General features: G+C 39.8%; 2 protein-coding genes across 15 annotated transcripts in view; one reads left to right on the forward strand and one right to left on the reverse strand.

Moving 5' to 3' along the window:
- Nucleotides 1–45: 45 nt before the first annotated feature.
- lyrm1 (LYR motif containing 1) lies at nt 46–11892 on the forward strand. Of its 11 annotated transcripts, none has more exons than XM_082543205.1 (6): nt 8891–8957; nt 9082–9133; nt 10463–10634; nt 10733–10793; nt 11365–11396; nt 11478–11892. In XM_082543205.1, exons 2-6 carry the CDS (start codon nt 9120–9122, stop codon nt 11589–11591), a joined length of 393 nt encoding a protein of 130 aa, XP_082399331.1. In that variant the 5' UTR covers nt 8891–8957; nt 9082–9119; the 3' UTR covers nt 11592–11892. The 11 variants fall into 11 exon arrangements, with proteins under 11 accessions (XP_082399329.1, XP_082399336.1, XP_082399328.1 ...); XM_082543201.1 differs by having other exon boundaries at nt 8895–8957; nt 10439–10634; XM_082543206.1 differs by having other exon boundaries at nt 8921–8991.
- The window catches only part of dcun1d3 (defective in cullin neddylation 1 domain containing 3), a 66150-nt gene continuing 49111 nt past the window's right edge, over nt 170–17208 (reverse strand). Inside the window, exons 1-5 of one of the 4 annotated variants that reach the window (XM_082543196.1) lie at nt 8174–8282; nt 7050–7112; nt 6135–6185; nt 5478–6024; nt 170–2273 (exon numbers count right to left, since the gene is read on the reverse strand). In XM_082543196.1, the coding sequence (XP_082399322.1) occupies nt 1730–2273; nt 5478–5914 (981 nt within the window). In that variant the 5' untranslated portion in view covers nt 5915–6024; nt 6135–6185; nt 7050–7112; nt 8174–8282 and the 3' untranslated portion in view covers nt 170–1729. Of the gene's footprint in view, nt 2274–5477; nt 6025–6134; nt 6186–7049; nt 7113–7933; nt 7952–8173; nt 8285–17208 lie in introns of those variants that run through there. The other 3 variants (XM_082543198.1, XM_082543197.1, XM_082543199.1) reach the window with 3 other exon arrangements.

A 17208-nucleotide genomic window follows, 5' to 3' on the forward strand; every position in this document is an offset into this window, starting at 1 on the left:
GCTCTCTACCTCCTGCTCCGACAAGCCTCCACAAAGCCTCCTACTGCCCAGCCACACTCCATCTGACTGAAAGGGTATTAAAGCACTGCCTATGACACCAACAGAGCAACACAGCAGAAATCTACATAAAGGTAAAATCACTGAAGAGAAATGAGACAAATTTTCAAGGTCAAAAATTCAACACTGCTTTTATTTATTATAAATCAATACATTTTATATAAAAAAGGAAAAGGGAAGAGGAGGGGTGGGGTGGGGGAGTTAAAATAAAACCATTGTAGCTGTAAACCAGACAAATCAGGTTATGGTCACCCTCTTACACTGAACCTCCATCGGAGACTCTTGATTAACCAGTCTAATTAACACTCACTCATGGCAAAAAAAAAAAAAAAAAAAAAAAGAAACCTCTAAGCTATAGATAAAATTAATTAACATTTTTGAAGAGGGTTTCGATGTGGTTGACATCAATCTCTCTGCAAAGCGTTCCCAAGTATAGCATCTTAGCATGCCATAGGTTTTTGTGCAATTTATTACAACCATCACCAGCAGCAATCAACTTTATTTGTGAAGTGTGCACATATTCTATTTTTGTTTAGCAGTTCAAGACTGTGAAGCTTCAAACTCCCAAAAGTAAACAATATACAATAAAGCTTCATGTCGCGCCCAGTGTAATGATCCTGAATATAACGCAGGCTTAGGCATCTTCTGACCAGAAATGACCAAGACCTTGCTTTAATAGATTTGTTGAGATACAGGTTTCCTTATATTGGAAAAAAAGGCAACATCATTGTGTTGTATATGACATTTTCTGCTTCTTGAAAATAGGTGGACAACAAAATGGTAGAGAACGGAGTACAGCAGCAGCTTACACAAGCTAAGCTGATCACCGCACTGTAAGCACTCAAAAAAAAAACAACAACACTCAACACAGATGAGAAGTTGTATCTGTAACCATGGAAAGCAACTTGGATTTAAAACTAATTGAAACTTAAGTTTGTATCATTTTTTAAAAAAATGAAATGCCCTTGTTACAGAATTGTAATCCATTACTATTAGTTGAGTAATTGCAGGCAGACAGCTGTGAAGGCAATTCAAGTGGAACCAATTCAAATTTCACAGCACTGCAAGATAAAAAAAACATACAATGCAACTATATTAATCCAATTTCACTGACTCCTACCCTTATGGTAAATCTTGTGTGTGGTAGTAAATTATCTGTGGACATGCTGCCCGATTTTCCCTTCGTCTTTATTATTATTATTGTTATTATTATTATTATCATTATTATAATAACAACCATTTCCTTGTACAAGATGAGTGGTACTAACAGGTCGAAATCCACTTTCTGTAATTGTAGGGGGGAACCTCGTGTGTTGCCCTTTGAAACAGAGCTTTAAAAAGAGCTAATTTTGCTGGATTGTGGTAGGTAGTTGTATGTTAAAATGGACTTCTTGTCCAATTACTAAAAACCAAACAAAACCCAAATATGGGAGGACAGAAGAATAAAACAATAACTTAAATAGAAGTGCATTAAACACAACAGTTCTTGGAGCCCTTTGAAAAACCAAAAAACAGGGTTGGAAAAGCAGAAACCCCACCCCAACAGAAAAAGGGGAGCAAAATGAACAGCTGTTATGGTAATACTAATATTCATCCATTGATTCACAGATGTATAGTTCACTCATATAGGTTGTATCCTTCCCTCCTTTACAAATATTCTTTTGTTTTCTGGTCAGTGGCCCCCCCACGTCTGTGAGCCGCGGCTTCCCTCTGTTTCAAGTCTATCTGAGGTGGGAGAGCAGTCTGTCTCAGTACACCTCCCCTCTTCCTCCTTTGCTGTTAGTGCCTGCTCCTCCTCTTTTTTCCTGCGCTCCAGCTCCCACTCTACAAACGTATCAAAGAGGCTGGGCCAAGCCTCGTCCTCGCTGTAGTTGCTCAGGTCGGGCCCAATCGCCTGGGTGAAGTTGAGGAACATGTTCCACGTGTCCCTTGAGATGCCCCGAATACCCGAGGGGTTCTCTGAAAGGAAGTCCAGCCAGCGCTCTAGGATCGGAGGTGTGTCCTGCGTGAAAACCAGCCGCCATAGGGCAATGGCAATTTCGCGCTGCAGCGAGCGCTGCCCCTCCTCGGCGTCCAGGCCAAACTGGAAGGTGAAGCGGTACAGGTCTTTGAAGTTCTCCTCACCCTGGGCCTCCAGCAACATGCAGGGGAACCGTGAACAGATGCCTTCGAGGCTGTCTGCTTGGATAGCCTTGCATCCTTCGACAAACTCCTTCCTGGTGATGCAAACACGAGAAGCGTGGACATCAGAATCACAATCACAATTTCCAGTCAAGATAAGCACCAGAAAAAAATCCATTTACTTTTCCATAGAGCCATATGAGCACAAGTAGACTGAATTAAGACCTAAATCTGCAGAAAATGTACAACAAAACATTGTGAAGACATGTCAGGCAATCACCAGGCTTTATCTTTAACACTACAAACATCAGTGACAAATCCCTGTACTATTTAAGAACACATTATCAAATTTATAGAAAACTTCATTCTTTCATTGCAGCTTTGAATAATATTACAGTCATTTCATGCTGAAAGCACTGACCCAGGCAGATATACCTCCTTTGACCTCTACAACAGTGCAGGCTTTTTTAAAACTCAAATGTAATATAAAGAGCATCAGTAAGCATCAGATCACAAAGAAACATGTTGGGTACCAGAGTCTGGTACTGTCCAAAGCCTCTCAATAGAAAAGTGCTGAGTTCAAAATCTGGACGGACTAACGACCATGCCAATAGGCAGCTCTATTCAACTGCAGACGATCTACTTCCCGTGTGTCCCTTGAGGACCAGCTTGAGACTTATACTTTTGAGAATGAGCACATAACAGGAATAAATGATCGTCACCTTTAAAGAGCTGACTTGTTAAGGGAGAAAGTCAAATTGAGATTTAGTGAGAGAAGACGGGACTTAGTCTGTCACATTTAGTTGAGATAAGGAGATCGTTATTAATCAAATATGTAAAATTCTACTCTGTCATATGTTGTTATAGCTGTAATTCTGTATTCTTTGACTTGTTATAGTATTTCTAAGCTGTTTTTATATATGTAAAAGGGTTAATAGGGACATATGCTAGGTATTAGGGGTGCAAAATATAGTGGTTAACAGCATGTGACAATCTTTGCCTAAAACATGTTATTTAAATAGCTTAAATAGGGGAACAGTATTAAATTCTCAACACATAAGCACATGCAGTTAAGAACCTTTTGACTTCCCCAAGGAAAATGCATAAAAAGTAACCAAGTGTGATCATAACTAGTCATTTTATCTTCCCATTTTTATTAACCCAGATGTTTATCATGCCCCAGATTTAATTCTTTAATGGTTATCACACCAGCCTTAAGAACACAGAGCCTGATCGTAGGTCATGTGAAGACTGTTCATCAGTTTGTCTTTATGACATGCAGCTTCCTGGAGATGAGTCAGTCTACTTACTAGTCTGCCAGCAGCTTGATGGCACACATTTAGATTGCGCTTTAGTCTTACTTACCACTTGAAGTGCTTTAAACCACAAGTCACATTCAACCTGTCATCCATACACTGATTTATCTTATACTGCACATCCACTGCTATTTTATAATCACCAATTAAGCTAATGTGTGTGCGGGTCTGTGGGAGGAAACCCACACAGGCACAGGGAGAACGTGCAACTCCAGCAAATAGTGTTACACAGTACAGACGTGGAAATCTGTGTCAGGAGACTTGGACTGTCTCCCTTATTAGCCAGCATTAGGGACGAGCAATCATCTGTGTTTTGATACCATCATATTGTCATTAAAGGCGACTGCCAAATGGTGAGCTAATAGCAGCGGGTGGCAGCAAGCTTTCTCATCACTCATGCCGATGACTGGACGTCAGTATAACGAATCTCCAAGCTCAGTGGACAGCTCAGTGATGCGCAATGTGTTTGCCTGCAACAATTTGGTTCGCCCTCACGCCTTTCATGGCTCACAGTAGTTGCAGGAGCCATACGGAGAATGGAGATTTGTCAGAATACACAAGGAACTCGTCAACTTTCGAGACAGAAAAGAGAGAACAAATGGGCTGCTTTAAATTAAGGAGAAGAGTTACATGAAATAGAAAAATAATCTGTGTTTTCACCTTTAACTCTTGACTCTAAATCTAATCTCCTATCAAGCATAGCACCAACAGCACTAATGCAGTAGAGTATCTGTAAAAAGCTACCTACTCAAGAAGCAAAGTGATCTTTTCTATAACGACTGCCTCACGCATGCTGTTTGCAAATCTGTGTTAGGAGGGTTTAAACGTTTGCCCAGGCTGTGAGTGGTTATTCCACCAATCCCTACATTGTTTTGAATGTAAACATAGCAAGGAGAGGGAAGGTTGCCAGCGCTCTGTGCTACTGCTATTGGGAGTTCACAATGGTACAACTTTTAAAAAAAAGAAAGAAAGAAAAAACTGCCTCTGTGGCTCACTGGCAATCACTGAATCAACCCAAGAAGAAACAATTCAGGAGAAGATAATGCAGGTCCTGAGCTATCTGAAGGGCATATCTATTCACCAAGAACAAACAGAAAAATCCATGAAAAGAAAGAACACTGGAGAAACATCAGCTGTCTGATCTAATCAATGACAACTTCTAAGATACTACTTTAAGAAAAGAAAAAAAAACTTTATCACATTCCCTTATCATTCCCTCTGAAGCGCAACCCACTCTATATGTCCACATGATGAGATTATATTATATTATATTGACAGCAGCCGACGATGACGTAGTTGCTGCTACAACTAGAAGTAGCCAGCAGCCAACACTGTACTGTACCCTGCTGCAGTGATGGAAACTGCTGGCTGTCTGAGAACAGTTTTAATGTTTTTTTAAATGGATAACAAGTTTGGAAGTATTAATCACACAGACTGAATGTGTTACTGTAAACAAATCCCACAGTAATCAAACTGTATATAATAGACAATCAATAATACAGCGATTGTCCTCATTCCAGAGGGATCCCGCCTAACTTAATCACATGTTTCTGACAATGTGCTACAGAGAAGAAAAGGACTGGTTTCATGGAGGAACATTTCTTGGGAAATTTCATTTGAGATTTTAAAAGGAAAATTATTTTTCCCCCTTTTTGACCTTTATTTGCTTGACTTACAATGAAGAAAGATGTGAAACATGGTGAGACTAACTAACAGGAATGAGCTGTGACAAATGAATCTGACTTTTTAAAAATGTGGACTTGGGCAATCTTGTTTTAATGAGCATTTTCATCATCTAACACCTGTCAGACAAACAAATAAGTGCAACAGCTATGTGCTGTGGTACATCGGACAAAGATACATACTTATCAGTATCATTATAATCACACAGAAGTAATAACTGTGTAGTGGTCATGCTAGTTTATCCTGATTGACAAACATGGATAATGACAACACGCCCTGTTCTCAAAAACTCCACCTTACCTTGTAAACTTGCACATGGTTGCTGCTTGAAACTTCCAGGCAAGAACCAGGACACGAAACTCAGCCGGGTCAACGCACAGGTCATTACAAAACCTCTCCATGCCCTCTTCCAAGATGGTATCTTCCTGTTCATCTTTGTAACAGCAGAACAGCTCCTCAATGCGCTTGACCGACAGCCCATCTCCATCCAGAAGCTCATCCTTGCGTGTGTCCCCTGCAGTGATGATGGGCGTCTCCACTGTGACCTCTAAAGGTTTGGTGCCATTTGACAGCTCATTGGTGGCTTTGCTACACTGGGTGCCAGGATCCTCTTTGTGGCTCCCGACACCACCAGCGCTGCCACCTTTCTTGTGAGACTTTCCTCCGCTTTCCTTGTCTCCACTCTTGCTGCCGAGCGAGGATGTCGGATTCTTACACTTGGTGACACACTGGCCCATGTCTTCCTCCCGGTCCCTCGTCTGTCTTTCCTCCTCGCCTTCAGTCCCCGTCTGAACCACCTAGACGCCTCTTCTCTGGCCTCACAAGACGTCTCAACATACCCTCAAGCCTGAGGGGGAAGAACATTTATTAAGAATAAAAAGTTACACCCAGCGACTCTCAAAAAAAATGTTAAAATGTGGATATTAGTGCAGAGGAACACAGAAAATGTCAAGCTACCTCTGCTAAATCTACCACGATCCAAGTCTTCAATGGGAAGATTTAAAAACCCTGAAAAACAAAGCAAAACAAAAATAATCTATAGGCATTAATTCAATGCTTAAACATTGTTCGGGTTACCATAGAAACCTTGTCAAAAGTAGTACAAGAGGAGTATCACCCTTAACCACAGAAGCCTACCGGTGGGTTGTGTGTTAAGTCAGAAGACCTATATAACTCTTATATGACGGCTGTAGGAGCTTTTCTTGGTATTACCATAGAGTTAGTTATAGGTAATTAAAATAGGAATACAATTGTATAAATATTGTGATACAAATAACTGCATTTATAGGTCATCCTCTGTGCCGTGTTCACATAAACGTGTGTGTGTGGGGGGGGGGTTCTCTTTGAACAGAGGAAGTTTTACCTCCTTTTATACTAAGCAGTAGATTATTGCACAATATTGCTTCTTCATTCTCTACTAGCAATAATGAAAGCAGATGAAAAATAAAAACACTGACAACACCAAACATGGACCAAGAATACAGGGCTACTATGGTTATCCATGTCTTTTTTAGGATTTTACAGCAACATATGTTAATTACACTGGCTCTATGTAGTTAGGATTTTTTTTATACTAATATTTTGCATCTTGCAAGTTAGCATACAGGACTTTCTAGGTTTTCTAAAGGACTAACAAGTAAAATGTGGCAAAAACACAAAAGGCATACAAGATTATGAGATACTGACCAAGTTGCAACTGAACTGGAGTTTACATTAATCAAACTAAAGCTTGCTTTGTAAACTGCTTTCTCTACCTACCCATTTAACTTAAAAAATGTTTCTTTGATGAATGCATGTTAATGAAATTAATCAGTCAGACGGAAAAACATGAGGTGATCATGTGTCTGATAACTAATAAAATAGCTGACTTACAATCCTTCAGATGGCATTGTCTTTCTACTGAGCTCCATCATTGTGACCTTGCCATCCACAATGCTGAAAAGACACATTATCTTGTCATCATAAGCAGAAAGTGATAGCTCATCATTTCCAAACCTGCAGGTCTATTTTGGTCAACATGCTATTAATATGTAATTTGAGAACTTGCAAAGAGTTTGCCTTATTTCAGGATTTTTCATTTACTTGTTTATAACTGCAAATAAGTTAGCTATGTTGCATACTGTGAACTGTGAAAAGCTGAGCTTTGACACCGTTGGCTTTAAGGAACTACATCTCAAAAGGGCCGCAATATTCCAGTTTGTGATGTAAAAGCCACAACTTCAGGAAACTTCTCAAACCAACTTCTACCTTTCGCAGTGATCACTGACCTAACAGTGATATGACCCTTGACTTCATATTTAATGCATGGATTCAACATCAAGGCAAAAAGCCAGTCCTGATCAATACATGGGGCATGTAGGGGAAAATCTCTCTCACGTCTGCTGTGGCCAAGTTCACCTAACTACGCTCAGATGGCCGTCTGAATTTATATTTATTAAATTTTGTTTATTTGGCTACATATAATCCGCAATAAGCTGGCACTGGAGTTAGTAAACACTAAGCAGCCTAGTGACCTATACAGCTGCTGTCATGTCTATACAGTTTAACCAGATTATTAGCTCGTCCCGAGGTGAACTGGAATACGACTGTGTTACATATGCAACACTGTTATATCGATATATCCTCAGCGGCCCTTTACCAACATCTACAATAATATCATTTCAATCAAGTTAACGTTTGTTGGGAGGGTGAGTATAACAACACAAGTACAACACTCAAAAATATAGTGTAAACCGCCATTAAATAATCACCCGCACCTCGGACTTTTAACTATTACACACAAATTCAGATGGCAGTCGTTGTTAAGCTGCTATTGAGCCACATTAGATCACCGCACCGGGCCATTTAACAGCTCCATCCCAACTGCCCGGCCCTGGCGACGTCGTCATAGCTAGCTAGCATCAGCTCGATTAACTAAAAGTTAGCTCTCGGCTATGCTAGGTATTTTTCGATTAAGACATCAAGAAATAATAAAATTATCACCGTAAAAAACTTACCTTTAGGGGAAAACACATTCGGTCGAGTGTGGATGTACATCACTTTGTGAATAGCTGAAGAAATTTAGTAGTTAAAGAAGTTAGCCAAAAAATACGAACTGAAGCAAACTCGTCGCGTTAACTCAGATTGCTAGCTAACTAGCTAGCAGCTGATCACAAAAAAAAAAACTTCCACATCAATGTTGAATTCTGTTCCACGCTTAGAAAATAAGCAAGTAACAAGCTAGCAACTAGCTTTAGAGTCCATCTTCAGTTGTGTTCGCTGTTAGGTGTGAGTTAAAACGCCAGCTCGGACTAAATCACCCAATTTCTTTGTGCTTCCCCTTTTTAGTCATTGAGTGGAGCTACATTATGGACATTTTCCTGCATCACTTCCTCCCTGCCTACAAGCACCCAACAGCTGATCCTCGCGTCTGCGACGCTAACGTACATCCTTTTATTTTAACCAATTGATGGAAGTATTCATATGACAAGGAAAAAGTCGATGTTTTGTAGATCACAGTAATATCCAAAATGAAAAATGACTCAAAAACCCCACTGTAAATTAATTACAATCGCTCATACACATTGAACTGTAGAGGTGTTTATATTAATTTCTGCCTTATTTCTACTTTTTATCCACTAACAAGTGAAACAAATACAACTTTGACTAAAAGTATATGAACTCTTTTATGTTTGTGTTTATTATTTAGCTTCTTCCCGATTAGTCATGAGTAAGCGTCATCATTAGGCGACTGTCCTAGCAAGCGGCTGGTAAATTAGCCTCTTCTTCAGATACAGACGGGTATGTCAATTCTTCGTTTGTGGTGTTAATTAAAGTAAGATTCGCGACAATTCGAATTCAAGTTGTTAATGTGACAGGCAGTAACATTGCCTTTAATTTAATGTCCCTGTCTTTGTACGTTTAGGTCAGTCACAATAAGGGCTAGCTTCAAGGTTGCAATTGATGCTAAAACATCAGTGAGTACAAATAACGAGAATGGTTTTATTTAATATACAACGTAATTCAGTCTGCGCGCATACTAGAACATACAGTTAATACCTCTCCGTCAGTCATGTAACAGTTTGTTTAATATCTCAGTGTTGATTTTAGTGGCATCTAGCGTTGAATATGGCTAATATATTTAACTATAATTTAAAAATCTACAACTACAGTACTGTGCAAGTCTTTTCTTTATATTTTGCAAGGAAAATTGAAAATCATTTATATAATAGAAATATAGTATATAAGGCTAAACCGAGTTTTGCAGGCCTTGAAGGTCAATATTTGATATGACCGCCTTTATTCTTCAACAAAACAACATCCTGAAGTCAGCTTTCTTGCCATTTTATTAAGTAGTCTCCAGGAATAGTTCTCCAGGCGTCTTGAAAGACATTCAAATCTCTTTTGTTTTGTTTTTTATTTTCTGTTCACCACACTGTTTCAGTCATGTTGAGGTCCATGCTCCGGAGGCCAATCCATAGCATTTCACAGAGAGCTGTAGACACTCACTGTCATTGTTCTCTACTGACCTCCTTTGTACATACATAGAGTAACAATGATTTGTAAATGAATTTGCAAATTTGGATTCCTCTCCATTAAGCTCTGTTGCCACTGATTTTTCAGTCCAGTTCTTGTGTAATTTGGCATACCCCAGGCTTCTTGAGACCATTTTTAATGTGGCTTCAGTGAACAGTTGATGGATCGACTAATGGGCCAGATGCATCTCTCAGGTCCTCTGTCTGGTCTTTCCTGGATTTTTTTCCCAATTTCTTAAGGACGTGACATTCAGGTACTGTTCACCTGCTCTAGATAGTTTGTAAGGGATATTTTCATCCTACGCCAATTTAGTTTCCTCAATTTTTTTTAAGGACCCTTTGGACACCATGGAGAACTATGCCAAGTTTTCAGCTAATCGCTTTTTGGGAATCACCTTGTTAATGCAAAGATGCTGTGTTATCTTTGACATTATTATTGGATTAAACTCAAGATGTTCATATATTCATTTACTAATTGCTTGCTTAGCATGCACATTATTGTTATGTTTCTCATTATAACGCACTTCATGTCTTAATTGTGCAGTAAAGCTCTTAATTAAAGTCCTAGTAGTTAAAGAAAAGAGCAATAAATAATGTCACATCTAGCTAACTAACCACCAGTGGTATAATCGAGTAATAAAGGCTGCAAGTATAGAGCATCCATCCATCTTCAGCTTATCTAATTCAGGGGCACGATGTGGGGGACGGAACACAAACAGATAATGCAGTAAAAACTTTATTTTGCAGGTATCTTTTGTTTTTTTTCCTCAGATTCGGAGCCCCGATGACTGCCTCCACCCGTACCACTGTGCTGTCACTGTACATGCGTGTTTTTCGCATTGCCCGAACCTGGCAAGCACAGAGTGGTGTTGCAAGTGACACGGAGACAGAGAGGAAGTACATACTGCAGGAGGCCCGCAATCTGTTCAGACGGAACCAAAAGGTGTGAACGACACTCTGCTCTCTAATATGCTTTTTTTTTTTAAATAGAAAATGGCTTTATGGCATCTTTAAGACTTTGTGTGTTGTTTTGTTTTTCAGCTCACAGAACAAGAATCAATAAGAAAGTGTATAGAGGAATGTGAAGCAAGGATAGAAATCGGTAAGAATGGAGAAAAGCAGCAAGTTGTTGTTTTTTATGTAGTGAGCATGTCAAAAGGCCACAATAGTAGCAACACCATTTTTTGATTTTCATGTGTCTCAGGGAAATATACTGATAATATGTAACCTTTCTAATTCAGTTGTATCAGTGATTTTGGGATGTCTTCAGCCTGAAAGCATGCAGAATGGTGTTGTTGACTGAATGTACTGAAACATCTGACGTGCACAGACATTCTGAAAGGGTTAACAATAATCCAGTGCCGCGTTTACGCAACTCTTACACATCACACACTGAGTCTTTGTCAGTTGAAAGGTTTTCAGCATGTCAAGCGTGAGTAAGCAGCAAAGCTGACCTGATGACCTGAATGATTTGGATTAAAAAAAATCGTGGTTGAAACTGCAGAGAAAAAATAACAATACAAGCCTGCGGTAACAGCATGAGAAAAGTGCTATGTTGTGCTCTTACATACTTACCCAAACAATGATTTTTCTTGGCTTTTATTTTGTAATTTGTTTATAGTTTGATGTAACGTTGTCACTGACACGTTGTTATTTTTAAAAAAATTTTAAAGGTCTTCATTACAGAAACCCATATCCAAGAGCTGTAAGTAATTACACTTTATTAGACCATAATGGGTGAAAATTTTTGGGGGGATTTTATTTGCATACTCTGTGTGTGTTGCAGACGTATCTACCACCCATGGGACTGGCAACTCAGAAGGGCAGGAAGCTACGAGCACAACAGCGCCTGAGGAAACAGGCCAAACCAATTTACTTACAGTCGCATGATGAGACCTGATGCTCGACATCCCCGATCTTTGTCAAGAGTTCAAGTTACCAAGGAGAGAAAACTAGAGAGCTGTTGCAGTCGAGATGCTGCAAGCACTCAATGATGCAGGAACGCACGTCATTCAGGATAAAGCCACTTTTCATTGTATTTTCTTTTTCAAAACACAACCACGAGTTGTAACTGTAGGTGAAGAGTGTCAGATTCCTTTCAGCTCAGGGAAGCTCCCACTGTACCACTTTCTAATATCATACAAGTTTGTATATTTTATTTATTGTTGAGTTCATTTGATTAATAAAATTGTCTCAATGTGGAGGATTTCCAGACTCTTTTAAACTCACTGTCAGAAATCATGAAATTCACTAAATATTCTCTAATAAGCAATTTTGTTAGGACCATATATTTTTTTAGCTTTTAATTTAGTTAATGAAAAATTAAACAAAAGGTGATTAAAGCACTTGTCAGATTGTACTTTCACAAGCATTGTATCCCCTATCTCTGTTTCCTTATGGCAGTACAGGATCAATTGATACATCGGTCTCTATTTCTCTAGAATTTTAGAGCTTTGTTGTGGTTCAGTATGGTTTCCTCTGACCCAGTTTGTGCAGCTGTATCTCAAATCTCGTAAAAAACCCAGAATGCTATGAGAGCAGTTTGCTTTGATATGTTTTATTTACCTCGAGCCCCCCATAATAATGACACAGAGAATACAGAGAAAGAACAGCTCGGGGCATGCATCGCTTTCAGTTCCATTTGGGGATAACTCGCATATGGGCGATCGTGGCTCAAGAGTTGGGAGTTCGCCTTGTAATCGGAAGGTTGCCGGTTTGAGCCCCAGCTTGGACAGTCTCGGTCATTGTGTCCTTGGGCAAGACACTTCACCCGTTGCCTACTGGTGGTGGTCAGAGGGCCTGGTGGCGCCAGTGTCCGGCAGCCTCGCCTCTGTCAGTGCGCCCCAGGGTGGCTGTGGCTACAATGTAGCTTACCATCACCAGTGTGTGAATGTGTGTGTGAATGGGTGGATGACAGGTTGTGTAAAGTGCTTTGGGGTCCTTAGGGACTAGAAAAGCGCTATATAAATACAGGCCATTTACCATTTACCATATTGATTATAGTGGCAACGACCTGCAGGTGGGGTCAGTGATCCATGTCTAATATGACTCGTGTTATTGTTGACTGAATACTGAGTCATTTTTCAGCACAGGCTAAAGAGCATTCGCTCTCCCTGTAAAATGATCACAAATATTCTGCTTTCTTTAAAAGTTTACTTGCTCTGATCACTGAACACCTCTCATTCACGGACAGCAGGTATTATGCATAGTGACCCATGTGCAATTTATAAAATACACTAAATGCACAATAAAGGATGAAATTGTGATTTGAATTAATAAACCAAGAAAGCCAATTAACTTTACAGCAAACAATCAGTGTTTTTATCAATAAGAGGAAACTTGTTCATCTTTAAAAGGGAAAATATTTCTGTGTTATGGTGGTGTGAAAAAGTGTTTGCCTCCTTCCTGATTTCCTATTTTTTGAATGCTTGTCACATGTAAATGATTTTAGATCATCATAGATAACAAGTAAACAAAATGCAGTTTGTAAATGAAGTTGTTTATTATTAAAAGGGAAAAATATCCATACCCACATGGCCCTGTGTGAAAAAGGGATTGCCCCCTTAACCTAATAACTGGTTGGGCCCCCCTTAGCAGCAACAACTGCAATCAGGCATTTGCAATAACTGACAATGAGTCTTTTACAGTGCTGTGGAGGAATTTTGGCCCATTCATCTTTGCAGAATTGTAATTCAGACACACTGGAGGGTTTTCGAGCATGAACCGCCTTTTTAAGGTCATGCCACAGTATCGCAATCAGATTCAGGTCAGGACTTTGACTAGGCCACTCCAAAGGCTTCATTTTGTTTTTCTTCAGCTATTCAGAGGTGGGCTTGATGGTGTGTTTTGTATCATCATCCTGCTGCAGAACCCAGATGCCCTTCAGCCTGAGGTCACAAACAGATGACCAGACATTCACCTTCAAGATGTTTTGATAGACAGAAGAATTCCAGGTTCAGAGGCAGCAAAACAGCCCCAGACGTTCACACTACCACCACACTTTACTATTGGTATGACATTCCTTTTCTGAAATGCTGTGTTAGTTTTATGCCACATGTAACGGGACTCAAACCTTCCAAAAAGTTCTGCTTTTGTGTTGCTTTTTTTGAGATCTCTTAAGTTTGTCAGAAAGGTTTTATTTAGGTGATTTCTTAATTCAGCAGGTCTGGCAGTAATCAGGTGGCAGTGAAACCGAACTCAACTTTGCAAAATATGTAGTTAATCACAGTTAACCAATGTTTTTACAAGGTGGAGTCAATCCCATTTTCACACAGGGCCATGGAAGTTTTGATTTTTTCTCCTCCTTAACAATGAACACGTTTATTTAGAAACTGCATTTTGTGTTTAGTTGTGTTATTTTTGTCTAATATTTAAATTTCTTTGATGATGTAAAACATTTAAGTGTAACGAGCATATAAAAATAGGAAATCAGGAAGGAGGCAAACACTTTTTCACACCACTGTAAATATAGGGTCATTAAGTTCTATGACTGATGAGCCTCTACAGTAACTTGGTACACTTCAGTGTGCTGGCTGGAGCCCAAAAGTACTTGAAAAGCCCTCTGTAGCTGATCTATTCTGTGGGGACCAGAGTACATTTTTATGTTTTGCCCCACTTTCCTGAAGGAAGTGTAAGAAAAAAAAATCAAAAAATGTAGATCAGCAAACATGCCCTCTGGTAATCTCAGTGGGGCATGCACTTACAGTTCAGTATTTTTCTCTGGTGATACCGTGCTGTGTGACATTGAGCTGTATCATATTTTATCAGGTCCTTTTCAGTCACCCTGTGGACTGGGTCACCTTGACTATAAAATGCCTGTTCTCTTTTAAGACAGTTAGAGGTCATTCTGCTTATCCTCTAGTGTCACATTAGCCCGCATGCAGCCACAGGATGGAGCTCAGTGAACACCAAATTAAGGGAAGTGTGCAAGTGCTTTTGGGTGACGTCAGTTGAGCGGCTGACACATGAGGGTACAACCTCAGGCTGTGGCGTTGGCGTATTTAGAAGTGAACAGAGCCCTTGTAGGTTTAAATAGCTTTGGTTCAAACATAGAGGTACATAGCCCCGTCCCCAAACCCTTGGGGAAAGAAAAAGAGTGGGTTTCAGTCACATGGACCCAGTTTGTGACGCACGCGGAAAATAAGGTTTGTAAAGGAAACCTCAAGGGAGATCGCCTGTAAAGTAATCTCTTAAATAATGGGGGTCAGACAAGGAGACAGTGGTAAGATGAGCCTGTAACAACATCACAATTAACTAAACAAGGCTCTCTACAAAAAGTCAAACCTGCCAATAAGTGTGGGCGTTAAAATGTGATCATGATTGTGTGGATGACTGATGGGTGATTTAGGAAACAACAGAAGTGAATTAAAGCGAACCATATTCAAATGAAGAAATTGTAAATATTTCAAGCTCATTACATACAATATTTTTTGAAACCACGAGAAAGGGCGCACCGAGATGACTCTCCCCCCTTAACAAATTTAATAGAAGAGACACTGTGCAAAGTGAAATTAAACTCCAAACTAGGAAAGCACCGAAACTGATCTCTTTATCCACCAGGGGTCAGCCACACTTAATCCTTAATTCTTGTGCAGCTCAGCGAGTTCATTCATAAGAAATGTGACCTAGCTTTACCTGATTTAGTGGACCACAGTCAAGGTACAAGTGCCAGAATTGTTCAGGTAACACAAACTCTGTGATCTTTATACAAAAATCAGCTTGGTTATGATTAAATTCAGTCCGACTCACAAATAAAACATTTCACAAGAACCTGCAAACAGATGCTCTCTGATGAGGAATTCATTACCACTTCAGACTGAAATAAGACTGATGCATTTGTTTAATTTGTGGCATTATTGCTTCTTTTTTCAAACAGTGTTACCTGAGTGACAAAGTACTGTCCCTGTAATCCTTTTCTGCATGGCTTTATCAGTCTCTCACATAATTGGGATGTAATTTTGGCCCACTCATCTTTACAATATTGCTTCAGTTCATTGAGGTTTGGGAACTTTAATTCATACACAGCTGTCTTAACTGGAGGTCTGGACTTTGGCTGCTCCATTACAACACCTTGATTCTTTTCGTTTTCAGCCATTCAGCTGTACGTTTGCTGCTGTGATTGCATCACAGACCCAGATGTATGACCCGGATTTGGCCAAGCTTTAGCTGCCGGACAGATGGCCTCACATTTGATTCTGGAATATTTTGGTATACAGAGGATTTCATGGTCAACTCGATGACAGCAAGGTGCTGTTGCTGCAAAACAAGCTCAAATAATTAGCTCTCCACTACCGTGCGGACATTTAGTGGGAGGTGTTTTGTGCCGATGTGCTATTTTTAGACTTTGCCTTTGACTTAGACTCCCCCCCCCCCCATGGGGATCCTTAGAGTTTCATTTTATCTAATGAGTAGACTTTATGTAGACAAACAGTTACTTTCAGGGTGCTGAGAACTTTTTCTCAGGGGCATTTTTTCAGTTTCCCACTAGTTACTACAGGCAATCAATAAGCATTCTCATGAGGGTCTAAAACAACACCAGCTAACTATCAGGCACTAAAACAGGGAAGGAATAGAACTGAATGTAAACCATAAGCAAGTAAATTAAGTGATAATGCCGTAGAGTATCTACAGACTGGTTTTCAGCAAAAATGTTAACTCAGAAATAAACATTGTAACCAACATAAGAAAACCTTCAACCTAAAAATCCCAAACCTGTTGTACGACCCATTTTAGCAGTGATACTAAAAAGTGGAACAAAGAAAAAAAGTGGTTCTTATTAAAGGTTGTCTGGTGTAAATATAGATATTTAGAGATTCACCTGAGAACGGTGTCATTGCTTCAGTACCAGAAGAATACATGAGCTCCAGAAAGAGGCAAGTGATCCATCACAGAACCCCTTTCAGCCCTTCAGTCGGCGTGCATTATTTAGGGGTTTCAGAGAGACCCTGGGGGAAATATGGTGCGAGAAACAGTGGGAGCAGGAAAAAGGGAAATGATAGGGTAAAGAATAATGCAGGAGGTGGAGATCTAATGTTGTATTTAAGGGCCTACAATAAAGGTAATTAGATGCTTGTAAATGGGGAAATCTATCTCCTCGTCTTACTTTGTTAACCTGTCTTGATGCTCTGGTGCGGATCACATTATCTGCCGTCCCGACAACACTTGAACCGTCATTAAATAAATATCAAGCTTGTTTTCACTTTACAAACGTAGTCAAAACACACGAGTTAAGGTGAATTCAGCTGCGCCACTTTAATGGCAGGTCATCTCTTCTGAGGTTTATAAGGAGAGACACTACTGAGCTTAACATGCTGACTTACTGAGCGCTATTTAACTGACTTCTTTTATATAACGCTTCAGCATTTGCTGCTCAGCTGCAACTGCTTTTGTCGCTTTTGTCGCGGTGGTCTCTGAATCAAAAAGTAGATTTGCGGATGTCGTTGTGCATTTGATTTGATTTAAGTCATTCTGCGCATCACAAATGTGCAGCTTGATAAACCTACAGAGACTGTGTGATG

The sequence above is a fragment of the Aulonocara stuartgranti genome (assembly GCF_965226115.1).
Source record: "Aulonocara stuartgranti genome assembly, chromosome: 8".
In the NCBI taxonomy this organism is placed as follows: domain Eukaryota; kingdom Metazoa; phylum Chordata; class Actinopteri; order Cichliformes; family Cichlidae; genus Aulonocara; species Aulonocara stuartgranti.

Excerpts from the sequence above, each read along its gene's own strand:
- lyrm1 (XM_082543201.1), top strand. Across the intron at positions 10,635-10,732 it reads TGTTCAGACGGAACCAAAAG|CTCACAGAACAAGAATCAAT; the intron begins GTGTGAACGACA and ends TTTGTTTTTCAG. Across the intron at positions 10,794-11,364 it reads TGAAGCAAGGATAGAAATCG|GTCTTCATTACAGAAACCCA; the intron begins GTAAGAATGGAG and ends AAAATTTTAAAG.